Source organism: Lepidochelys olivacea (assembly GCF_965140295.1).
Source record: "Lepidochelys olivacea isolate rLepOli2 genome assembly, chromosome: 7".
Taxonomy (NCBI): Eukaryota; Metazoa; Chordata; order Testudines; family Cheloniidae; genus Lepidochelys; species Lepidochelys olivacea.
Window position 1 is genome coordinate 31,036,733 of NC_140417.1, and position 26,382 is coordinate 31,063,114.

A 26,382-nucleotide genomic window follows, 5' to 3' on the forward strand; every position below is an offset into this window, starting at 1 on the left:
CCAGTGCCCCACTCAGATGGGGGGATTCAGCCGAGAGCCCTGGCTGTGTAGAGGCTTGGCCAAGCAACTGCCTCTGCGGGGTGGGGGGGGAGGTGCTCCCCTCAACTCTCTGATCCCTGTCCTGGCTACACTGGCTCCTCTGGTCCCTGCTCCTGCTGGTGGCGGCTGGATATGTGCCAGGCAGTCTCTCTCTCCCAGTGTCTGCCCCTGGCCCCAGCTCATAGGGATGGAGACTAGTGCCTGGCATGGCATTGCGGTGAGGAAGCTCTCAGTACCAGAGTGCCCTCCCGGACACTGCTGCAGAGAAGTTTGCGCGCTGGGATCCCGGCTGGTTCAGAGGGGTTGCTGCACTCCTACTTCCACAGGGAGGGGCAGTGGGGACAGGAGAGGTCCCCGGGGCTCATCCCTGCTCCAAGAGCCCGTGTGGTGACACTGGGTAGTGCAGGCTGGGAGCTGGAGAGCTCAGACGAATCCCATGCCCCCCTCTCCGAAGCGGTGGTGGGAGCCCTCCAGGAAGACTAACGGCACCAAGGCCATGGGCAGTGATTTATTGAAGGGAGGGGACAAGTGTGTGTGTGAGGTGTTCCCCATACAGCATCCGTGACACACAGTCCCCCCCATATATTGTCCAGAGCACTTGTCACTTCTGGGCGCTGTCCCCGCTGTGCCGGATGCGGTAGCGCTCTGTGAACTCGGCGTGTTTCTGGCGCAGGAGCTCCTGCTGCTTCTGGAAGCCATTGGCCCTGTGGGAGGAGAGGCACAGGGGCCGGGTCACACTTGGGACAGTGGGGAGGGGGGCAGCGATGCTCAGCATCATGCACTAACCTATGTGAATGCACATGCTCTAAGATGCACGTGTGCATACATGCACACGTTAACGCAAGCGCAGGTACACATTCAAGCATGGGTATGCGTATGCACTAGGATGCTAACACGCTAGTTCCTGGGGGCACACAGGGTAACATGCTAAGACAACCTACTGCATGGGAGCATGGAACACATGCTAGTGCATGAAGCGCACACTAACTTGCAAACACGTGCCAGAACATGGGGGTACATGCTATTGTACAGCTGCAGACATAGATTCGTAGATACTAAGGACAGAAGGGACCATTATGATCATCTAGTCCGACCTCCTGCACAACACAGGCCACAGAATCTCACCCACCCACTCCTGCGAAAAACCTCTCACCTATGTCTGAGCTACTGAAGTCCTCAAATCGTGGTTTAAAGACTTCAAGGAGCAGAGAATCCTCCAGCAAGTGACCCGTGCCCCATGCTGCAGAGGAAGGCGAAAAACCCCCAGGGCCTCTTCCAATCTGCCCTGGAGGAAAATTCCTTCCTGATCCCAGATATGGTGATCAGCTAAACCCTGAGCATATGGGCAAGATTCACCAGCCAGATACCCAGGAAAGAATTCTCTGTAGTAACTCAGATCCCACCCCATCTAATATCCCATCACAGGCCATTGGGCCTATTTACCATGAACATTTAAAGATCAATTAATCACCAAAATCATGTTATCCCATCATACTATCTCCTCCATAAACTTATCAAGTTTAGCCTTAAAGCCAGATAGGTCTTTTGTCCCCACTGCTTCCCTTGGAAGACTATTCCAAAACTTCACTCCTCTGATGGTTAGAAACCTTCAAGTCTAAACTTCCCAGTGACCAGTTTATATCCATTTGTTCTTGTGTCCACATTGGTACTGAGCTTAAGTGATTCCTCTCTGGTATTTATCCCTCTGATATATTTAGAGAGAGCAATCATATCTCCCCTCAACCTTCTTTTGGTTAGGCTAAACAAGCCAAGCTCCTTGAGTCTCCTTTCATAGGACAGGTTTTCCATTCCTTGGAACAGGTTTGTGTCTGTGTTCACATGCCCAGTACCACATGGACTAGTGCACATGCCCATTCTCTAACACATTCGTTCAAATGTCCCAGGGCACAGGCACACTCCAACCCATGCTGGTGAACACACACAATGTGTCATCTGCCCATGTTCTGGCACACACGGACGCTAACACACTAGTGCACCTGGTGTTGGACACTAACACACATTCATCCACACCCTCCACTGCGCTTGTGAGCGTGCACCCACCCATTCAAGCTGATGGCCCCTGGCTAGTGACTCATCGCTCCCCTTGCTATGGCTGGGGCGCATGTGGGGTGGGGGAAAGGGGAATGCCCAGAGGGCACTGAGGGCCAGCAGGCAGTGAATGGAGGGAGAGATTCCACCAATGGAGGTTGGTGGAAGCTGGCAAGGAGTAAACTGGGTGGGAGGGATCCCCGGAGGGTGGGGGGCAACATGGGTGAACAGAGGGGAGGGATTCCCAGAAGGCAGGGGACACCCACGAGGTGAAGGAGGGGGATGGGATTTCCCAGAGGGTGAGGGGAAGCATGGGCTAAATGAGGGGGCAGACTCCCCTGACAATGGGGGGGGAACATGGGGTGAAGAGGGGAGAGGCCCCAGAGAGCAGGGGGCCCCAGCATGGGGTGAACATAGGGAAGGGTCCCCAGGGGTTCTGGCAGCAGCACTTTATCCCAGCCCAACCAACAAACCTTCTGGGAGAGGAATCCTTGTCCCCAGGTATGGAGAGGGAAACTGAGGCAGGGGCTTGGGGAGCTGTACAAACCTGGCCCGCTCCTTGGATTCATTGTAGATGCTGGTTATGAGCTTGTCTTTCTTGTCCATGAAGCTGGTGTGCACCTCCTCCAGCTTCCTGCCGAGAACACAAGGCAGGGTTACACACCTTTCCCTGCACCCTCCTGTGTCGAGGGGTGGAGAGATGGATGGGGGCGGGTGGGGATGGAGAGTTCAAAAGATGAATGCAACCGCATGACTGGGGACGGATGGCTAGATCTGTGTGTGGTCTGTGTCTATATGGATTGAGTGTGTGTGTCTGTCTCTGTGTTGTGTGTTCATGGTGGATGTGTTGTGGGAGTCTCTGCATCCGATGAAGGGAGCTGTAGCTAATGAAAGCTTATGCTAAAATAAATTTGTTAGTCTCTAAGGTGCCACAAGTCCTCCTTTTCTTTTTGCGGATACAGACTAACACGGCTGCTACTCTGAAACCTGTACGATGTGTGTGTATCTCCAAGGAGTGGGGTGTATGGTGCGACTATTCAGTGCAGTGTGTGTGCGCTGCTGTGCAGCGTGTGTGTGTGTCCTCGCAGTGTGTATGTGTATCCATGTGTCTGTGGAGCATGAGTGTGCATGTGTGGTGCAGAATGTGTGTGTGCCAGGTGTGTGTCTGTGCAGTGTGTGTGCATGTGTGGGATGTGTCTCTGTGCCGCACGTATGTGTGTGTGCAGTGTGTGTCTGAACAGGGTGTGTGTGCGTGTGGTGTGTATGTCTCTGTGTGGTGTGTGTGTGTGTGGTGTGCTCCCGCCTTCCCTCTGCTCCGGGCCGCGCTCTACCAGGCTGAAGCCTGAGTGCATGAGACCAGGCCCGAAGTGGCAGCTGGGGCTGGCTGCCCAGTGCCGGCTGACAGGGTGCCCCAGGGCACTGTCCCCTTTGCTGGGCCCAGCCAGCTGGAGGTGCGGACTGCTGGTTCTGGTTCTGAGGATGAAGGGAAAGCAGTGGATGTATTGTTTCTTGACTTTAGCAAAGCTTTTGACACAGTCTCCCACAGTATTCTTGTCAGCAAGTTAAAGAAGTACGGGCTGGATGAATGCACTATTAGGTGGGTAGAAAGTTGGCTAGATTGTCGGCTCAACGGGTAGCGATCAATGGCTCCATGTCTAGTTGGCAGCCGGTGTCAAGTGGAGTGCCCCAGGGGTCGGTCCTGGGGCCGGTTTTGTTCAATATCTTCATAAATGATCTGGAGGATGGTGTGGATTGCACTCTCAGCAAATTTGCGGATGATACTAAACTAGGAGGAGAGGTAGATACGCTGGAGGGCAGGGATAGGATACAGAGGGACCTAGACAAATTGGAGGATTGGGCCAAAAGAAATCTGATGAGATTCAATAAGGATAAGTGCAGGGTCCTGCACTTAGGACGGAAGAACCCAATGCACCGCTACAGACTAGGGGCCGAATGACTAGGCAGCAGTTCTGCGGAAAAGGACCTAGGGGTGACAGTGGACGAGAAGCTGGATATGAGTCAGCAGTGTGCCCTTGTTGCCAAGAAGGCCAACGGCGTTTTGGGATGTATAAGTAGGGGCATAGCGAGCAGATCGAGGGACGTGATCTTCCCCTCTATTCGACATTGGTGAGGCCTCATCTGGAGTACTGTGTCCAGTTTTGGGCCCCGCACTACAAGAAGGATGTGGATAAATTGGAGAGAGTCCAACGAAGGGCAACAAAAATGATTAGGGGTCTAGAACACATGACTTATGAGGAGAGGCTGAGGGAACTGGGATTGTTTAGTCTGCAGAAGAGAAGAATGAGGGGGGATTTGATAGCTGCTTTCAACTACCTGAGAGGTGGTTCCAGAGAGGATGGTTCTAGACTATTCTCAGTGGTAGAAGAGGACAGGACAAGGAGTAATGGTCTCAAGTTGCAGTGGGGGAGGTTTAGATTGGATATTAGGAAAAACTTTTTCACTAAGAGGGTGGTGAAACACTGGAATGCGTTACCTAGGGAGGTGGTAGAATCTCCTGCCTTAGAAGTTTTTAAGGTCAGGCTTGACAAAGCCCTGGCTGGGATGATTTAATTGGGGATTGGTCCTGCTTTGAGCAGGGGGTTGGACTAGATGACCTCCTGAGGTCCCTTCCAACCCCGATATTCTATGATTCTATGATTCTATGCACTGGGCGCTGGGCAAGGGGTGTGAGTGGGTGAAAAGCCAGGGATGGACTGACTCAGCGATTCTGGGGCCAGCGACAGCCCCGACCTTCCCCTAGAAGCTGCCATCTCCTTATGTAACAGGGTCTGCAGTAGAGTTACCATATTTGAACATTCAAAAAAGAGGACACTCCACATTGGGGTGCTGTCAGCCCCGCCCACAGTCCACCGCTGCTCCTCCCATGCTCCGCCCCCACTCTACCCCAGGTCCCGCCCCCTCCCCACCCAGCCCCACCCCCTCACCCCTCCTCACCTACCGCTGGCTTGCTGTGTCCCTCCTCAGTCCCCCACCCACCGCTCGCCTCCTCCCACTGCCACTCATCTCCTCACTCCCCTGCCAGAAACCCCCATGCCCGCCCTGAGAACCCCTGCCTGCCGCTGGCTCACTGCTTACCTCCTCACCCCCGCCCGCCTACCTGCCGCTGGCTCCCTCGCCGCTCGCCTCTTCAACCCCTGCTGCCCGCTGCTGGCCTCTTCACCCCCCTGCCTGCCTCTGGCTTGCCACCCGCCCCCTCACCCGCCTGCCCGCCAGCCACTGGCTCCCTTGCCGCTCGACTATTCACTCCCCCCCGCCCGCTCGCCTACTCAGCCCTCCTGCCACAGGTCCCTCGGCTCCTAGGATCAGGGGCAGCCGAGGGGTCTCCACGTGCTGTGTCTGCCACAAGCGTGAGCTCCGTGCTCCCATTGGCTGGGAATAGCGCCAATGGGAGCTGCCGGAGCCGCAGAGTGGGGCTTGCAGGTGCCGGCAGCACGCAGAAAGCCCTCTGCCCCCCCACGACCGAGCCTGACCCTACCCTAGGAGCCAGAGGGACCTGCCGGGGGGTGAGGTGGGGAGTCCCGGCGGTACTTACCTGGGGCGGCTCCCGGGAAGCATCCGGCAAATCCCTCTGGCTCCTAGGGTTGGGTCGGGTCGGGGGGGCGGGGCTTGCAGGCACCGGCGGCGGGCACAGAGCCCTCCTCCCCGCCCTGCCCCGCCCCTACCCTAGGAGCCAGAGGGACCTGTCGGTTGCTTCCTGGGAGCCGCCCCAGTTAAGCACTGCCAGGACTCCCCACCTCGCCCCCCGCCAAAGTCCCTCTGGCTCTAAGGGTCAGGTCGGGTTGAGGGGGCAGAGGGCTTTCTGCATGCTGCCGGCGCCTGCAAGCCCCGCTCCGTGGCTCCGGCAGCTCCCATCTAGGGTTACCATACGTCCCTACTTTCCCAGATGTTTTTAGATATTTAAAAATTCCTCCCGGATGGTGATTTAAGAACTAAAAAGCTGGACATGTCTGGGAAAATACGGACATATGGTAACCCTAGTCTGCAGCACGAGCACCAGGGTGCCCAGTGTGAGGGATGGGCAGGACACCCACCCCCAGCCAGGCCTCTGCTCCCCCTGCACCGCACTGCTTGCAAGAGCTGCTTTGCCAGAGGTGACAGGGGGGATTTACCTCCCCAGCTGGGGTGTGGAAGGCACTGAACCCAGGAGTCCTGGCTCCCAGCCCACCTCAGCACCAGGAGGGAAGTAGGAGTGGGTTAGAGCGGGGCAGGAGGCTGGGGGAACTGGAAGATGCTTTAGATAGACACAAGTCACTAGGTGTAGTGCTGGGGTAACTGGGTGTGATTCTCTGGCCTGCGAGACGTAGGCACCAAACTGGATGATCTCATGGTCGCTTCTGACCTTACCACTGCTGATGACAAATCTAGCAGGGTAAAGAGGAGCTGAGGAGCTGCCTCCCCCGGATGCTCACACTCCCCTGTCTGGCTGTCATGTACTAATGGGCTACTCTGCATACAGACTGGAGACCATTTTAACTTGACTGGTACTGGCACCATTGCAGGGAAATCACTGTGACCCCAGTGCAGGCCCTTCCTCTGAACAAAGAGACTCTAGCAGCATCCTGCCCTGGGAAGGTGTGGGGGGGGCTCCCCTGATCTGCCCCCTGCCTGGGGGAGGGCATCCCCCAATCTATGTCCTGCGTTGGAGGAGGCATCCCCTGATCCACATCTTGCGCTGGAGGGGGTGTCCCCCAATCTACATCCTGCATTGGAGTGGGTGTCCTCCAAACCACGTCCTGTGCTGGAGGGGGTGTCCTCTGATCTATGTCCTGTGCTGGAGGGGGCGTCCTCCAATCTACCTCTTGTGCTGGAGGAGGCATCCCGCGATCCACATCCTTCGCTGCAGGGGCCATCCCCGATCCACGTCCTGCGCCAGATGATGCATCCGATGATCCACATCCTATGCTGGAGGGGGTGTCCCCCGATCCATGTCCTCTGCTGCAGGGGGCGTCCCCCGATTCACATCCTGCACTGGAGGGGACGTCCCCCGATCAACGTCCTGTGCTGGAGGGGGTATCCCCCGATCCACGTCCTGCGCTGGAGGGGACATTCCCAATATAACTATTTCTGTTTCTTTACTGATCCAAGACTTGCCCTGGAGAGCAGCTCTCAGGTTGTGAGCAATTTGAGGCAGGGACCGTCCATCTGTATATGCACAATGGAACTCTGGCCTCTTTGCTACTCCAGTACCAATAACAACTTCACAAGAGTAAACCAGAGAGGGGAGCCAGTCCCAGGGGCAGCAACACTGAACTGGGACCAGCTGGAAAGGCAAAAAGAAACCCCAATCCACACGAATGATCACCTCAGCCCCACAGCTTTGTGTCTGCTCGGTACTGTTAGAGAGAGCCACAGAGTTTAAGGCCACAAGGGACAATCAAATCATCTGGCCTGACATCTTGTATAGAGTGTCCAGCCTGTCACCCAGTTACCCCAGGATTATGCCCAGTTACTTGTGACTGATTATGGCATCTTCCAGAAAAGCACCAGGCTGGATTTGAAGCCACTGAGATGGAGAATCTACCCTCCCACTTCTCTTGGGAGTTTGTTCCAATGGTTAATCACCCTCACTGTGAAAACTTGGTGCCTTGTTTCTCATTAGAATGTCTCTGGCTTTAACTTCCAGCCACTGGTTCTTGCTCTGTCTCTCTCCACTAGGCTCAAGAGCCCTTTAATTCTTGGTGTTTTCTCCCTGTGAAGCTGCTTACACACACTGATCAAATCACCTCTTGATCTTCTTTTGGAGAAGCTAAACGGATTGAGCTTCCCAGATCTCTCGCGGTCAGGCATTTTCTCCAGCCCTCGGATCATTTCTCTGGCTCTTTTCTGCACCTCCTACAGTTTTTCAACGTCCTTTTTAAAATGTGCACTCCACGATTGGATGCACCATTCCACTATGGGTCTCACCAATGCCATCTATGGGGGTAAAATCACCTCCCTGCTCCTACTCGCTACTCCCCTGTTTATCCAGCCAAGGATTGCATTGGCCCTTCTGGCAACAGCATCACACCAGGAGCTCATGTTCAACTGGTTGTCCACTGAGACAAAGCAGTTACTTACCTGTGTTGTTACTGTTGTTCTTGAAGATGTGACGTGGACGTGTATTCCACATAGGTGTGTGCACGCCCAGTACACTGGAGCCGGAGAATTTTGCCTAGCAGTACCTGAGGGGGGCACTCGTACCTCATGTCTGCAGCCCACCTCTGGCTATATAAGGCAATGCCGCCCCGATCCCCCTCATTTCCTTCACGCTGAACGTCAGGAGCATAGAGTTCGAGGCAGAAGGGATGGAGGTGGGCTGTGGAATACACGTCTGTGTCACATCTCGAAGGACACTCACAACACAAGTAAGTAACCATGTTTTCTTCTTCGAGTAGATGCAACCATGTATTCCAAGAAGGTGACTCTCAAGTAGGATTTGCATGAGGTGGGGGTTGGAATCTATTTTAAACAAGGATTGCAGAACTGCCTTCCCAAAGCTTACATCTACTCTGGATGCTGCGGTAGCGGCATAATGTTTCATAGGCGAATGTCCAGATGACCAAGTGGCAGTCCTGCAGATGACCAATACTGAAACATCACTTAAAAATGTCATCACCACAGCCTGTGCTCTTGTACAATGAGCTCACAGCCTTGTGGAGGCATAGTCAGCCAGCCGTATGCTGTCCTGATACAGGAAGTTATCTCCTAGAGATCGTCTGCGAAGCGATTGCTTGTCCCTTCCTTCCGTCTGCATACAACACAAACAGGTGAAGCGAAGCACGAAAAGGTTTAGCCCTGTGCAGGTAGAATGCTAGACATCGCCTGACATCCATGTGAAGACGCTGCTCCACCAGGGTTGAATGTGGCATAAGAAAGAACACAAGTAAATACACCACCTGCTTGAAATGAAACTGAGAAACCTCTTTAGATAAAAATGTAGGGTGCGGCTGCGAGGTCACTTTGTCTTTGGAGGAGTGTGTGTAAGGAGACTCTGACATCAAAGCCTGCGACTCTCACCCTCTCCTCACAGATGTTATTGCCACCAAGAATGCAGTTTTTTGACACAAAAGAGAAAAAGAAGATGATGCCAGAGGCTTGAATGGATGTCCCATCAGAGCCACTAAGACCATATTAAGGTACCACAAAGGAACTGGTTCTCTCAATGGTGAGTAGAGACAAAGGATCCTTTCAAGAATCTTGTTACCATGGTATTAGAAAATACCAACCTCCCATGGACGGGTGGATGAAACGCTGAAGTCACAGCCAGATGCACCCTCAATGAGTTAAGTAGGAGACCTGACAACTGAAGATGTAACAAATACTCCAAGATGTCCTGGATACCAGCCACCTTTGGTTGAACTCTGCAGGCCAATGATCATATTAAAAAACACGTCCGTTTGGCTAAATCAGTCATACAGAGAGAGCTTCCTTCTATTGAGTAGAAACAGCCTCCAAACCTCGTTCTTCCTCCTCATTTAACCACAGAGCAGCCATGCAATGAGATGGAGAGATCTGAGTGTAGGATGGAAAATCTGACTGTGATGCTGAGTCAAGCAGTTGGGATGGAAAGGAAGGGATATGGAAGGCCAACTTGATAATGCAAGAAGGTTGGAGAATGAAGTTTGCCTCAGCCAGGCCAGAGCAATGAGGATAAGCGTGGCACAGTCCAATTTCAGTTTGATGATGACCTGTGGGATGATCAGAATCAGAGGGAAAGCATACAGGAATGGCAAATACCAATTCAGGCACAAAGTGTGGGCCAGGGAGCCCAGGCTGAGACACCCTCGAGATCAAAACAGCTGGCATTCTTCTTGTCTCTCGTGGGGAACAAGTCGATTGCTGGGATGCCACACGCTACAAAGACAGACCACAGGACACTGAGCCTCAGGGACCATTTGTGTCACAGGGGAAAATTCCTGCTGAGGTGATTTGTGAGTTGATTCTGGACCCTGGGTAAATGACTGGCCACCGGAATAATGCTCCTCCCAGTGCAAAACCGCCAGAGCCTGATCCTGAACCAGGCCTTTTGAGTGTGCTCCCCAGTGTCTGTTCTCATAGTACATCATCGTGATATTGTCGGCGAGTGTGTGAACCACTGCGTCCTTAATGTAATTTTGGAAAGTGTGGTGGCCTGAAGCTCCAAGATGTTGATATGTGGTGAAGCTTCCTGTTTCAACCACAGGCCCTGAACTTTCAGCGACCCCAGATGTGCTCCCCAGTCTACCAGGAGATGTCAGTGACAACCATCCTGGTTGCTAGGGCCCGAGTGAAAGGAACACCCTGGCATATGTTGTCCTGAACTATTCACCACCATAAGGAATCCAAGATCAGCGGAGGAAATCAGATCAGTTTGTCCAAGGGATGATGGGTCAGATGAAAGACTGACTTCAGCCACATTTGGAGAGGGTGAAGACACAATCTGGCAAAATGGACCACCTGCATTATTCCTAGGGGAATTCTGCGCCACCGCGCACATGCAGAATTCATGTCCCTTGCAGATTTCCCATCGTTTTCTGCAGGGAAGCCGCAAGAGCAGTCATGTTCTCCTCCCCAGCAGTGTGGGCACATCATTTTGGGTGCCTGGAGCAGCCAATGGAGAGGTAAATCACTGTGGGGAGGACCCGGCTGGGGACGACCTCACTGGTGGTTCCTACCCTGCACCGGGCTCAGCTGCTAGTTCCAGCTGGGTTGGGGGAGGACAGAGCTTCCTCTTCTTCTGCAATGAGTGGCTAGGTCCAGGTCAGACTTACCCCCAGAAACCTCCCTGGCTATAGGAAGCTCTGCACTCTCCCTCATCACTCCTCAGCTGCAGGGAGAGGGGTCACTGTACGGGGAGCTGCTCCCCTGTCTGCCCAACTCCTGTGCATCCGGACCGCCCCATACCCAGACCTCCCCGCCGAGCCTCACCCTCCCCTGGCATGGGAGGGACACAAGTCGACTGGCTGGGACGAGAACCAGAAGGTCTTTGCCTCCAGGATCTATGACCCTTTCTGGGATACCCCTGTTGCCTTGGGGGAAAGAAGGACTTCCCAATGAAGCACTGTGAGAGGTACTGCTGCTGCTGACTGCCAGAATGGTGCCTCTGGATTGCTGGAGTATACAACCCTAAAGAGCGCAGTGTGGCTTTTGAATCTTTAAAAGAATGCAAAGTCTCGTCAGTCCAGTCTGAGAATAGTACCCGACCATCAAAGGGCAGGTCCTCAATACTCTGTTGCACATCAGGAGCAATGCCTGAGCTTTGCAGCCATGACACCCTCATAGAATCATAGAATAGAAAGGTTGGAAGGGACCTCAGGAGGTCATCTAGTCCAACCCCCTGCTCAAAGCAGGACCAATCCCCAACTAAATCATCCCAGCCAGGGCTTTGTCAAGCCTGACCTTAAAAACCTCTAAGAAAGGAGATTCCACCACCTCCCTAGGTAACGCATTCCAGTGCTTCACCACCCTCTTAGTGAAAAAGTTTTTCCTAATATCCAACCTAAACCTCCCACACTGCAACTTGAGACCATTACTCTTCCTTCTGTCATCAGCTACCACTGAGAACAGTCTAGATCCATCCTGTTTGGAACCCCCTTTCAGGTAGTTGAAAGCAGCTATCAAATCCCCCCTCATTCTTCTCTTCTGCAGACTAAACAATCCCAGTTCCCTCAGCCTCTCCTCATAAGTCATGTGTTCCAGACCCCTAATCATTTTTGTTGCCCTCCGCTGGACTCCTTCCAATTTTTCCACATCCTCTTGTAGTGTGGGGCCCAAAACTGGACACAGTACTCCAGGTGAGGCCTCACCAATGTCGAATAGAGGGGAACGATCATGTCCCTCGATCTGCTGGCAATGCCCCTACATATACATCCCAAAATGCCATTGGCCTTCTTGGCAACAAGGGCACACTGTTGACCCATATCCAGCTTCTTGTCCACTGTAACCCCTAGGTCCTTTTCTGATGAACAGCTGCCGAGCCATTCGGTCCCTAGTCTGTAGCGGTGTATGGGATTCTTCCGTCCTAAGTGCAGGACTCTGCACTTGTCCTTGTTGAACCTTATCAGATTTCTTTTGGCCCAATCTCCTAATTTGTCTAGGGCCCTCTGTATCCTATCCCTACCCTCAGCGTATCTACCCTCCTCCCAGTTTAGTGTCATCTGCAAACTTGCTGAGGGTGCAATCCACACCATCCTCCAGATCATTTATGAAGATATTGAACAAAACCGGCCCGAGGACCGACCCTTGGGGTACTCCACTTGATACCGGCTGCCAACTAGACATGGTCACAGCTGAGGCCATAATTCTGGCCGATGAATCTGCCGCGTCCAACACTGAATGAAAAGATGTCTTGGCCACAGAACAGCCTTCAGCCACAAAAACTATAAACTCTTCTCTAGAGGCTGCTGGCAACTTGTCTGCAAATTTAGATATGGCCGTTGGATTAACAAAGTCATATTTGGATAGCAATACCTGTTGGTTTGTGATACACATTTGCAGGGAAGAGGAGGTATAAATCTTTCTCCCCATCAAATCTATCTTCTTTGACTTCATTTCCTTGAGAGCAGATTTATACCTACCCTGCCAAGCCTTGTCATTCGCTGCAGTCACAATAAGAGAATTAGAGACTGCGTAAGAATAGTAACCCTCAAAACTTTGCTGAGGGACAAAATAGTGCTTCTCTGAATGCTCTGTTGTGGACAGCACTGAAGCCAGAATGTTACAGAGGGCCTTTGCAGGCTCCAGGAGAGTGTCATTAATAGGGAGGGTTACTCTCCTCAGAGCAGATGGTCGGAGAATGTCAAGCAACTTCTGTGTATTCTCTTGTAAAAATTCTGCCTGGATGCCTAAGGAAGCAACCATATGCCACAAAAGATCCTGGTATGCCTTGAAATCCTCGGGCACCAAAGGAGAAGAGGAACCTGGTACCATCAAATCATCAGGAGAAGACAAGCTGTCAAGTGCACCAGGAACAAATCCTGTTCCTGAACCGCTGGGCCCAGATGAGACAAGTCTGGAGGCCCCTAGGGAGGAGGCTCAACCATTGTTTGAGCTTGTGGTTGGTCACCAACATTAGCCACTAAGCGGACCGGTGATCTTGCTCTGGAGCAGGATGGAGAATGTGATCTCTGGGACCAGGAGGCCACAGTGTGTCCAGATAAAGCCCTGGTGGCCAGTTAGCACTGGGCCAGGAGTCCCTGTCCCGACTATGCAGAGAGTGTTGATCTTGGTACCGATATTGCTACGAGAACAGTCTCTGGCACCAATCAGGCAATGAAGACTGGGAGGAGGACACCAACACAGATCCCGAAGAGTCCCTGGTGGCTGTGACAGCAGTGGAGCCAGTCCCGATGGGCACACGGACTTGTCTGTAGCCCAACTGGGAAGCGGTTCCTATGCCGATGAGGAACGAGGAATCAGCATAGCCTATACCAAATATGTGGCACCCACCCCCAGTGCTGGGGAAGGCATTGGTACTGCGGTCAGCGGAGGAACTGAAGTAGAAGGCAGGATCTGCCGACAAAACAATGTCGGTGCTGAGGGGTGCACTAATGCTCCTTGGGGCCAGGCCTGGCACTGACCTCAACTCCATAGTCTGCAGAGCAGAAGGACCAGGCTGCTGTGTCTACAGACACTGTCTCTCTACAACGTGACCAGACGGCGTCAACAATGAGGTGGAGGCCATGGCCCTGGCAAAGTGCTGGTTGAGTGGAGAGTCTGGAACAGATAGGGAGAGTGAATCTGCTGCTGCCTGGTATGCCACCGGCATATGGTCTGTGACAGGGTTAATGTTATCAGTACCAGACTTAGCAGATGCTCCACTCCCGGAACCGGCGTCAATGTTATTGACTCTTGGTGGTCTCAGCACGATACAGGAGAGTGATCTGATAGATCTCCTACATGCTGGCAGTGGTACAGAGTCAATCTGTACTTTTTTTAGAGAAGGAGGAAGAGTCTCCACAAACCCTGGGATGGTCCCAATTAGTTTTATGGGACTTCTTCCTCAGCGCCCCTGAAGAGGGCTAACAGCTCCTCCTTGGGGGAAACACCAGCACTGGAACGTGGAGCGACCTTGTTCACTGAGTCCAAAGGTCACCGCCATCAGATGCGGGCCTCAGTACTGAAACAGGCCTCAGGGCCTGCTTGAGAAGGTGCTGCTTCAGAGGTAAGTCTCTAGCCATCGGAGTTCTTTTGATAATCAGCTTACAAACAGAGCATCTCTCTTGAGCGTGTGTCTCTTGCCTCATCACAAGCCCCTTGTGTGGGGATCGCTGTTAGGATTCGTCCCCTCCCCCCACGATGGTCAGGGCTTGAACCCTGGTGAGGGCATTCCACAGGACAATAAGTATCTAACTAACTCTAACGTAAGTAATACGATCTAGCTAACTATCTAACAACTATATACACAGAGAAAAAACACTCAGACAAATGTGATAATCACACAGAGCTCCGATGCCAGCCACGGGCACTGAGAAAGAACTGAGGAGGGTCAGGGCAGAACCACCTTATATAGCCAGACTCAGGGCTACGACCACAAGGTGTGAGCACCGCCCCTACAGGTACTGCTAGGCAAAATTCTCCAGCTCTGGTGCGCTGGGTGCGAATACATGGCTGCATCTACTTGAGGAAGAACCGAACTTCCATCCATTGGTTCTTACCAGGCCTAAGTCTGCTGAGCTGAAGAACTGGGGTTTCTGCCTGTGAAGGTACTTATACAGACCTAGGTGCCTCTTTGTCTTCATGTGGAGATGCTAATGGATGGAGCTCAGGACAGTGCGCCCCCGCTGTGACACAGGTGTGTTACTGACAATGCAAAGACAGTGCCACATAGAATCGTGTTTAAAGGGTTCCTCACCCAGTCACAGGGACATTTCAGAGAGTTTAAAGCCCAAAGGGGGGTCTGAGTCAGAACTCCTGAGTTCTATTCCTGGCTCTGGGACATCTCGGTGCCTCCGTTTTCCCTCCCACCCTTTGGCTGTTTAGACTGTGAGTTGTCTGGATCAGGGATTGTCTTTCATGGTGTATCTGTGCAGTACCCAGCATAGCAGGGCCCTGATCTCTCTTTAGCACCTGGCACAATAAGGGCCCGATCTCAGCTGGGGCCTTTGAGTGCTAGCATGCTTTTCATACCCTCTGTTAATATGATCTGCACTACGATAGTGCTTAGAGGCCTCGACCAAGATCAGGGTTCCATTGTGCCAGGTGCTGTTCAGACACAGGCACAGTCCCTGCCCTGAGGAGCTCACTATCTAAATAGACAAAGGAAGGATCATTATCCCCATTCTACAGATGGGGAAGCTGAGGCCCGGAGGGGGGACGTGACTTGCCCAAGGTCACCCAGGAGACAGTGGCAGAGCCAGGAACAGAACCCTGGTGTCCTGAGCCACAGCCCTGCTCCTTAACTGCAGGACTGTGCCTCTCCCATTTGACAGAGCAGGATTTTGCTAGGCCCATTCCAGTGAGCCATTTGAAGGCTTGTCACAACCCCGGACACAACTCCTGCCAATTCCCTTGCTGTGCCTCCCCTGCTCCTAGTCACTTGGCATGCACGGCATGTCTCCGAGCCCTCCACAGAGGCTGGGGGAGTTGTACCAAGCCTGCATGTCACATCACTGATTGCTGTGCGAGTTCCCGGAGCAGGGACAGGCTGACGAGTCTCTCTTGCCTCTTGTGCCATTTCCCTAACACATGGCACCAGATCTTGTTTGCCAGGAGCCTGGGATCACAGGGAAATGGGGGTGGGGGAAATGTTCCAGCTCCTGATCAGGCAGGCCGCAGCCCCTTCCCCTGTGCCCTGGCTCCCCCGCAAACACACGGTGCTTTGTCCATCGGTGCTGAGCGTGCACTCAGCACAGTCCCTTCACCCAGGGGAGTCCGGGCTCCAGAGAGCTGGGACAGGGCTAAAGCAAACCTGACAAAGCTTCTGCAGGGATCAGTCCTGCCTTAGTCTCTTGGGGAGTGTGAAGCAGGGAGGAAGGTCTGAAGAGGGGGATTCTCCGTTTCCTGGTCTCTCAGGGTCTGATCCTGTAGCTCGGCTCCCTTTCATGGTATCTTAATAACAGTCTGTGTTGTAGGAGCATATGTCAAAACAGACAGGCGGGTACTTGACATAGAGCGACACAGAACAATGGTGGCAGAGCACACACAGGCCAAGCAAACCTCTGCCTTCCACCCACCGGCAGAGCATTAACCCAATGGCACAGGTAGGCTCCAGCTGGGTCTCCCGCAGCTGGGCTCCAGAGACCGATTCCAGTAGGCACACACACACACTTGGTAAAACACGGACTGCAGTGCAGAGCTACTGATGGGTTAGCAGAACCAACAGGCACAGACGAGCAGTGATGTGCTTGAGGCCAGAGAGACTGCTGGGACAGAACCCAGGAGTCCTGATGCCCAGCCCCCCTGCTCTGACCCTCTGACCCTCCCCCCTTTCCTGAATGCTCCATGCAGGGAGTCAATTACCTCCATCCCCCCACCCCCTGGAGGATTCAGCTGGGAAGCTGGAGTGGCTGATGTTACAAGTGTGTAACTGAGTGCAGGAGCAGACCCAATGGTGGCCCTGCTGGGGTTCATGTCACGGGCCATGTACCTAAGTCTCCCTCCCTGACAGAACCATGTCTGTCTCCTTGCCTGAGGGGTCTTGCTTGGCTGCTGCCTACTATCTAACAGTGCTTGGCTGTGCCAGTTCCCAGTCTGGGCACTGCTGCTGCCAGCCCTACTAGCTTTGATTCTGCCTGCACACCCTCCCCAGCTCTGATCCCTGTTGCCAAGGGGAGGATTAACACCCTAATCAGGCCTAATTCAATGAAACACACTTGCTTAGGTCTGAAAGACCTTGACACATAGCGGGCCACCACAGGGATTCACGCACCCCTACCTATGCCCAATTTGGGCATCATGGGCTGCAGGAAAGAATGCAGAGCTGGGAGTCAGGACACCTGGCTCTGGAAGGGGAGTGGGGTCCAGTGGGTCACAGCAGGCAGGACTGGGTGTCAAGACTCCTGGGTTCCATTCCTGGCTCTGGGAGGGGAGTGAGGACTCGGATAGTGGAGTGGAGAGTATGATTATAAAATTTGTGGATGACCCAAAACTGGGAGGGGGATTAGAATTCAAAACAACATTGACAAATTGGAGAATTGATCTGAAATCAACAGAATGAAATTCAATGAAGACAAGTGCAAAACACTGCACAGACGAAGGAAAAATGAAATGCCCAGCTACAAAATGAAGAAGAACTGGATGGTGGTCATACTGCAGCAAAGTATCTGGGGGTGACAGTGGATTACAAACAGAATATAAATCAACAGTGTGATGCTGTTGCCAAAAAAAGGGAATATCATTCTGGGGTGTATTAACAGCAGTGTTGTATGTAAGATACGGGGGTGGGGAGAGTGGTAACTGTCTTGCTCTATTTGGCACTGAGGAGGCCTGAGCTGGAGAACTGTGTCCGGTTCTGGGCACCACACTTTAGGAAAGATGTGGGCAAACTGGAGAGAGTCCAGAGCAGAGCAATGAAAATGCTAAGAGGTTTAGAAATCCTGACTTAGGAGGAAAGGTTAAAAACACTGGGCTTGTTTAGTCATGAGAAAAGACTGAGGGGACCTGCTAACAGTCCTCCAATATGTTAAGGGCTGCTCCAAAGAGGACAGGGATCAATTGTTCTCCATGGCCCATGAAGGCAGGACAAGCTGTAATGGGCTTGATCTGTAGCAAGGGAGATTTAGGATAGGCAGTAGGAAGAGCTTTCTAACTCTAAGGGTAGTTAAGCTAGAACAAGCTTCCAAGAGAGGTTGCAGAATCCCCATCTTTGGAAGTTTTTAGGAACTGGTTGGATAAACACCTGTCAGGGATGGTCAAGGTTTACTTGGTCCTGCCTCAGTCTAGGGGGCTTGACTTGATGACCTCTTGAGCTTCCTTCCTGTCTACATCTCTATGATGCCTAGTGGTTAGAGCAGAATGGGCTTGGAGTCATGATGCAGGGATTCTGTTCCTAGCTCTGGAAGAGGAGTGGTGTCTAGCGCTTAGAGCAGGAGTGGGCAAACTACGGCCTGTGGGCTGCATCCGGGCCGCAAGCCGTTTTAAGCTGGCCCATGAGCTGCACAACGCGGCTCGGCCCTGCTCCAGCTGGGGCGCTGGGTCGGGGGCTGGACCACGCGGCTCAGCCCTGCTCCGGGGTACAGGGTCGGGAGCCGCACCACACGGCTCCCAGAAGCTGCGGCATGGCCTCGCTCTGGCTCCTACATCCTCCAATGGGAGCTGCATGGGCAGTGCCTGCAGATGGGGCAGTATGCAGAGCTGCCTGGCTGCGCCTCAGGGTAGGAGCCAGATAAGGGACATGCCACTGCTTCCGGGAGCCGCTTGAGGTAAGCGCTGCTCAGAGCCTCCACTCCTGAGCCTCTCCCCACACCCCAACCCCCTGCCCCAGCCCTGATCCCCCTCCCGCTCTCCAAACCCCTCGATCCCAGCCCGGAGCACCCTCCTGCACCCCAAACCTCTCATCCCCACCTTCATCCCAGAACCCACACCCCCAGCCAGAACCTGCACCCCTTCCCGCACTCCTGCCCCAGCCCTGATCGCCCTCCCACTCTCCAAACCCCTTAGTCCTAGCTTAGAGTACCCTTCTACACCCCAAACTCCTCATCCCCAGAGCCCACACCCCCTCCCACACCCCAACCCCAATTTTGTGAGAATTCATGGCCCGCCATACAATGTCTATTCCTGATGTGGCCCTCGGGCCAAAAAGTTTGCCCACCTCTGGCTTAGAGCACAGGTGGGGCTGGAAGTCAGGATGCCAGGGAGTCTGTGCCATGCACAGGATGCCAGGGAGTCTGTGGGTGGAGTGCACATGACTGTATGTCTGTGGCTTTCTCTGTGTACGTATGGCTATCTGCGTATGTGCTCCCATTCACTGCGACTCACATCCTTTCGAGTCCGGTGAGTGCGTGGTAGGCCTGAGCAAAGCCCACACCAGGCTCTGATTCCCCCACACTGCCTGCCGTGAATCCTGGGATCAGGCCCCGCATAGACTGAATCCCCTTTGCCCACACCCAGGAAGGGCTGTGGGGAGGGGTGGGAAACTGGTGCTGGAGCTGCTGTCCTCATTGCATTCAACCCATGAACTGGGCACCATCCCGCCAGCACTAAATTCACACCCAACAGCAAGGGGCTGCCTTGAGTAAGGGTGCCCATCGTGGTGGCTGTGAATAACAGTGATCTAGACCCCCCAAGACTGGCATCCCCCAGGGCTGTGAGCTAGATGCCCAAAGACTGGCATCCCCTCTAATACTATGTTCTAGACCCTCCCAGGGTGGCATACTGTCCCACATTATGATCTAGACCCCCAAGATTGGTACCCCCTTCAGTACTGTGATCTGGACCACCCGAGACTGGCACCCCTCCAATGCCATGATCTAGACTGCCAGACTGGCACCTCCTCCAGCACTGTGATCTAGACTCTCAGACTGGCCCCCTTCCAGTGCTGTGATCTGGATTCCCAGACTGCCTCTAAGCACAGTGACCTGGATTCCCAGACTGCCCCCCCTCCATACAGTTATCTAGCGCCCTCAGTGCGGTGATCTAGGCCATGCCCCCAGCCTGGCAGCTGTTCACTGTTCAATTGTGGGAATCGCTAATGTGCTAAAACATTAATAAGAAACAAAAGGCCCCGATGGAAGCCCTGGGCAGCTGCTGATACTTCTGGCAGGATACACATTCTTGGGAAGGGTGACCCCGATGCCTCCCTAGGGCAGCTGGCATAAGCTCCATGCCTTGAGGGTGCGGGGAGAGCTGCTCCAAGTGTCAGCAGATGCCCTGGGACATTGGCTCCTCCAGGGGACTGGGCCCTGACTGGTGTTCGGGTTATGACAAACCACATTGTCAGCCCCCACACCCCTTGGCTTGCTACGCTGCAATAGCTGCTCAGACATATAATGCCTTACAGATGTGCACCCAGCTGCGCTGGACAGTGGGAAGCTGGGCTGGGGTGCCAGGGGTCCTGCTGAGATTGTGGGGGGAGGGACATGGGCTGGTGTATGTGTAGGAGATGTGAAGAGTGACACTGGCCATGTGGGAGTCTGAGATCATGGAGAGAGGCATGGGGGCCCGTGGGGATGTGAGTGGGAGGCCGAGATCATGGGGGGCTTGCACTAATGGGCGTGGGTGGGGAGATACTGAGATTAGAGGGGGCTTGGGCTGGTGGGGGTGGGGACACTATGGCGCAGGGATGGCACGGAGGCCCCCAACCACACTCCACGCAGCACAACTCCAGACCCTTTGACTCTGGGTCTCCTCGCAGAGGCATGCTGGGATGGCACAGAGCAGGCCAGAGGCCAGTCAGGACAGCACTGGATGGCTTCTAGGAAACGCAATGAGATAAGACTTCACCCCACAACCAGAGTAAGGGTCAGGACAACCCCCCACCCCAGCTGAGTTTTCTATAACCCTGTCAGTGCTAGGACCTTGAGGGTGCATGCTGGTGCTGATCTGCCATGCCAGGGTTATGGGTGGAAGTGCCAAGTGGTGTTATCCCCCATTATACAGAGAGAGAAACTGAGGCACAGAGTGGGGCCAGGAGTCAGTGGAGGCGGGATTCCTGGGATGGAGGGGTGGGGCTATCCTGGTCCTGGGAAGGACACTTCATACCAGCTGCCCCTTCCCTGAAGCCCATTCCTCCCATCCCACTGTGGATCCCATGCCCCCCTGTATGGGCCCAGGGACTATCTCCAGGCACTGAGAGAGAGAGTGGTGCGGGAAGTTCAAAGGGCGATCTGGGGAAAGGGGCATTTCTATTGGCTCTTGGGGAACGACCCCTAACAGTGAGAGCACGCTAGCCTGAGCAACAGTCTCTTCCAAGGGTGGAGGAGTGAACTGCTAAGACCAGAGTCCTGGGGACCTGGTGAGCCTTCCTCCTGGGGCGGGGGAATTGCCTGGAAGCAATGATTCTGCTCTGGTGGGGGACACCGTGTAGTGCATGGGATGACCCTGCCCTCGGGCAGAGGATTGAACTCTGAAGGCCCCGAGCCTTCTCCCAGGCAGGCTGTCACACAGTGCCCCACCAACCCCTTGCCCCCACTACCTGTAGGCCACGTAGTGGGCGGCCACGCTGGCCAGCATGAGGAGGAGGCAGTAGCCAAAGAGCTTCCGGTTCCAGTGTTGCCTCTGCTTGGCCTGGGTGCCTGAGAAGGCCTCGGCGCGGTGAGTGCGGAACTGCTCCCAGTAGCGCATGTTCTTGTTGGGCCCTCGGCTGCTGGGAGACAAAGGGGCACTGATGCGGGCTGTGTTGGGGGCAAGGGTCTGACCCTAGGGGACTGCTGGCCCTGGACAGGACTCCTGGGGTGTCTCCCAAGGATCGAGCCTCAGGATCAGGGCAGGGGGCCGGGAATCAGGACTCTTGGCTTCTATCTGCCCGTTGGACCAGTCACCTATGAAATTCCCAGAGTATCAGGGCCACATGTCCCTTGCAGTGCTGATAGGGCTGCCTTGCTCTGGCGGTCTGTGAGACTCAGCACAGCCGTCCTGCCCCTCCATGCAGGGTCCACGAGCCCAGGGTGTTCTGGGCTGCCCCAGAGAATGGCCCTGCCCCAGCACACGCAGCCCCTCTGGAACGGTCTCTTCCCAGGGCTGGGAGATGCAGAGAGGGATGTCCCAGCCTGGGGACCCCTGCGCCAGCTGGGAGCACTCGCCTCACAGTGTCTGCTGGGGTCACACTCACTCACTCCCCTGACACCTCCCCCCAGCAATGCCTACGTGATGGCATGTGAGCTGTGGGGATGGCCCTATCCTGGCAAGCTGCCAGCCCTTCTGGGGGGCCTGGGGCCGCTGCAGGGGACTCAGCAGCCAATGCAGCCAACCCAGCCTTGCAGTCCACAGACCCCATTTCCCCATCTGGGGTGGGGCAGATACGTGGCTAGATGGACCCATTAGTCTGATCCAGGGTGGCAGGCAGGATACCGGTCTAGAGGGGCCCCTTGGTCAGATCCGGGGGTTATGGGGGTGACTGGGCTGGATGAGCCCCCTGGTCTGACCCGGAGGTGGGGGCTAGCGGGCTGGATGGGCCCCCTGGTCTGATCTGGGGGGTGGGGGTTACCAGGCTGGATGGGCCCCCTTGTCTGATCTGTGGGGTGGGGGTTATGGAGCTGAATGGGCCCCTTGGTCTAAGCCAGCACTGGGAGGACAGTGAGCTACCATATCTCAAACAAGTCTTGCGGGGGGCTGGTCTCCATTGTGTTATGGAGACAGCGGCCCAGATGGAGCAAGCTACAGAGCCAGATCGTTAGACTGAGTGGCGAGCTGTTATGGGGCGAGGGGGCGGCCAGGGCAGGATGGGCCAAGTGGCCTTTTCCTGTTTAGCAGCTTCCTGACAGCTTGATGCTCAACAGCTTGTCAGTGGCAGCTGCTCACGTTTCAGCTGCAGCTCCCAGCACCTCTGCGCTGTCCTGAGGTCCCTGTGCTGGCCCTTCTCAGCTCAAACCTGCACAGGATTAGCAGGGGCTCAACACAGCCTGGGCTTTGGAGCCAGCCTGGGTCTCCTCACTGGCTCAGAACCAGTGTGGGATCAGGGGGTGCAGACATGGTGGGAGGGGCAGCTGGGTAGTGAGGGCTGAAGGTTGAGAAGAGTCAGTCAATCACGTTGACAGGTGGGGGGATACCAGGTTCTGATCCCTTACCCCAGCATCACCTCTGTGCCCTGTGCCATGGCCCTGGTGCCCTTACCTGGTACTAGGCCTGGGTCCCAGGTCTGTGAAGTCAAAGGGGCTGTGCTTGGGGCTGCTGCCCGCGGTGGGCCTGGCTGCGTGCCAAGCCCGCTGGCTGTCATAGAGCCTCCTGCTGCCCTCCTTGCTCAGCACCCGGTAGGCCTCATTCAGCTGGACGAACTGGCTGTGCAGGTCGGGGTTTTTGGGGTCGCTGTCAGGGTGCAGCTGGGGGACACAGAGACAGAGGGGAGGGTGAGGGCCTGGGCAACAGCATCGGACTGAGGATCTACCAGCCCAAGGGAGCCAGCAGAGGGGCTTACACAGCAAGCCAGTGCAGGGCCAGCCAGGGTGTGAATCTACAGTACGCCCACTAGCTGTCCACTAACTGGCCATATACACGAGCCCTAGTACACCAGGGCAGCCACAACGGCAAAGCAGTGCTAGTGTAGGCCTGACTGCCCCCTATGCACACTCATGCACCCCCATACCACGCCCCCCTCCCCTACCACATGCAAGCACCCCACACCTGCACATGCATCCCCAACGTGCACACTCATACATTTGCCCCGTTTCCGCACAACACACATCTCGTCCCGTCCCCCACAACCAATCCTAGGGCCCAGGCCGGCAGGCTCAGGAGAACACAGAGCTACAGAACCTGCCCCCAACACTGCGTGCCTACCCCACTCTCGTCAGAGCTGGCCCATGGCTCACGTTTATGGGGTGCAAATCCCCCTGGAATGTAAATAGGCTCCTGGTTAAGACCCCGCCGCTCGCTCTTAGACCTGCACTGCCCCCGCTTGACGCAAGTACCCTGGGGGCCATGCTGCCATGAGGTCACACAAAGGGCCTGGCTAGAGGCTTGTATACCTGCCAGCTTGTGTGTTGGTCCCGGGTGACTGGAGAGGGAGAGCCCATTTCACCCCACCCCTCCAGGAGCAAACTGCAGGGGGCACTTGTTTGGTGACAGGAGTTTCATTGGGTCTTTCTCAGGCCACATTTCAAACATCACTGGCCCAGTCAGGAGACACAGTGTGTGTGACAGCCTGGCCTTGTGCCCAGGGCACTGAAGTAGGTGTCAGGACTCCTGGGGAGTCGTTAGACGAGGGGGTCCCTTCCAGAGCTAGGCGTAGAACCCCAGTGCCCTGCCTCTCATGCCTACCTTTCTCCACAGGTACTTTACTAGGCCGGGGAGGGGAAATACAATTGTTAACAGAAGAATGTGCGCATGCTTGTGCAGAAGGGTGGGTATGTGCCATGTGGGTATGTGCACGTATGCACACGAGCGACCAGGATTCTGTGCCAGGCTGGCTGAGATAGCAGGGCCTGGACTAGAGTGCCCTAGAGGCTAGTCTGATTCCTGTATCTCACAGGCCACAGGACGTCCCTGAACTATTAGGAACTGGGGAAACGTTTGGGATAGGGGAGCCTACACAGGAAGGATGGGCTCCACCTAAACCAAAGTGGATCCAGACGGCTGGCACTTAACATTAAAAAGGTTGCAGAGCAGTTTTTAAACTAAGCGATGGAGGAAAGCCAATTGCTGCAGAGGCGCACGTGGATCGGACAGAGACTTCTCTTAGAGGAGAGTCTATTGATAGAGATTCTCTAGGTTTTAGTCAGGAGGAGAGGATGGAAGAGAATAAAGTATGGGACAGATTGGACAAGAAACATTCACATAAAGAATCTGACACATCAGAAAAGGGCAGACAAATAAACAGTGACAAGTTTTTGAAGTGCTTGTACACAAATGCTAGAAGTCTAAATAATAAGATGGGTGAACTAGAGTGCCTCGTGTTAAAGGAGGATATTGATATAATAGGCACCACAGAAACCTGGTGGAGTGAGGACAATCAATGGGACACAATCATTCTGGGGTACAAAATATATCGGAAGGACAGAACATGTCGTGCGGAGGGGATGTTGGGACTATATGTGAAAGAAAATGTAGAATCAAATGAAATACAATTCTTAAATGAATCCACATGTTCCATAGAATCTCTATGGATAGTAATTCCATGCTCTAATAAGAATATAACAGTAGGGATCTATTATCGACCACCTGACCAGGACAGTGATAGTGATGATGAAATGCTAAGGGAGATTAGAGAGGCTATCAAAATAAAGAACTCAATAATAGTGGGGGATTTCAATTATCCCCAAATTGACTGGGTACATGTCACCTCAGGACAAAATGCAGAGACAAAATTTCTCGATGCTTTAAATGACTGCTTCTTGGAGCGGCTGGTACAGGAACCCACAAGGGGAGAGGCAACTCTCGATCTAGTCCTGAGTGGAGCGCAGGATCTAGTCCAAGAGGTAACTATAACAGGACTGCTTGAAAATAGTGACCATAATATAAAAACATTTAACATTCCTGTGGGGGGAAGAACACCTCAACAGCCCAACACTGTGGCATTTAATTTCAGAAAGGGGAACTATGCAAAAAGGAGGAGGTTCGTTAAACAGAAATTAAAAGGTACAGTGACTAGAGTGAAATCCCTGCAAGCTGCATGGACACTTTTCAAAGACACTGTAATAGAGGCTCAACTTAAATGTATACCCCAAATTAAAAAACACAGTAAAAGAACTAAAAAAGAGCCACCGTGGCTTAACAACCATGTAAAAGAAGCAGTGAGAGATAAAAAGGCATCTTTTAAAAAGTGGAAGTCAAATCCTAATGAGGTAATTAGAAAGGAGCATAAACACTGGCAAATTAAATGTAAAAATGTAATAAGAAAAGCCAAAAAAGGAGTTTGAAGAACAGCTAGCCAAAAACTCAAAAGGTAATAACAAAATGTTTTTTAAGTACATCAGAAGCAGTAAGGCTGCTAAACAACCAGTGGGGCCCCTGGATGATCGAGATACAAAAGGAGCACTTAAAGACAATAAAGTCATCGCAGAGAAACTAAATGAATTTTTTGCTTCAGTCTTCACAGCTGAGGATGTTAGGGAGATTCCCAAACCTGAGCCATCTTTTGTAGGTGACAAATCTGAGGAATTGTCACAGATTGAAGTGTTACTAGAGGCGGTTTTGGAATTAATTGAGAAACTGAACAGTAACAAGTCACCGGGACCAGATAGCATTCACCCAAGAGTTCTGAAAGAACTCAAATGTGAAATTGCAGAACTATTAACTATGGTTTTAACCTGTCCTTTAAATCCGCTACTGTACCCAATGACTGGAAGATAGCTAATGTAACGCCAATATTTAAGAAGGGCTCTAGAGGTGATCCTGGCAATTACAGGCTGGTAAGTTTTAATGTCAGTACCAAGCAAATTAGTTGAAACAATAGTAAAGAATAAAATTGTCAAACACATAGAAGAACATGAATTGTTGCACAAAAGTCAACATGGTTTCTGTAAAGGGAGATCATGTCTTACTAATCTATTAGAGTTCTTTGAGGGAGTCAACGAACATGTGGACAAGGGGGATCCAGTGGACATAGTGTACTTAGATTTCCAGAAAGCCTTTGACAAGGTCCCCCACCAAAGGCTCTTCCATAAATTATCATGGGATAAGAGGGAAGATCCTTTCATGGATTGAGAACTGGTTAAAAGACAGGGAACCAAGGGTAGGAATAAATGGTAAATTTTCAGAATGGAGAGGGACAACTAGTGATGT

General features: G+C 53.5%; 1 protein-coding gene across 3 annotated transcripts in view; it reads right to left on the reverse strand.

Moving 5' to 3' along the window:
• Positions 1–534: 534 nt before the first annotated feature.
• DNAJC4 (DnaJ heat shock protein family (Hsp40) member C4) overlaps positions 535–26,382 on the reverse strand; it is a 58,831-nt gene continuing 32,983 nt past the window's right edge. Inside the window, exons 4-7 of one of the 3 annotated variants that reach the window (XM_084632886.1) lie at positions 22,777–22,982; positions 21,140–21,310; positions 2,636–2,718; positions 535–743 (exon numbers count right to left, since the gene is read on the reverse strand). In XM_084632886.1, the coding sequence (XP_084489012.1) occupies positions 2,670–2,718; positions 21,140–21,310; positions 22,777–22,982 (426 nt within the window). In that variant the 3' untranslated portion in view covers positions 535–743; positions 2,636–2,669. Of the gene's footprint in view, positions 744–2,635; positions 2,723–21,139; positions 21,311–22,776; positions 22,983–26,382 lie in introns of all 3 variants that reach the window. The other 2 variants (XM_084632884.1, XM_084632885.1) reach the window with 2 other exon arrangements.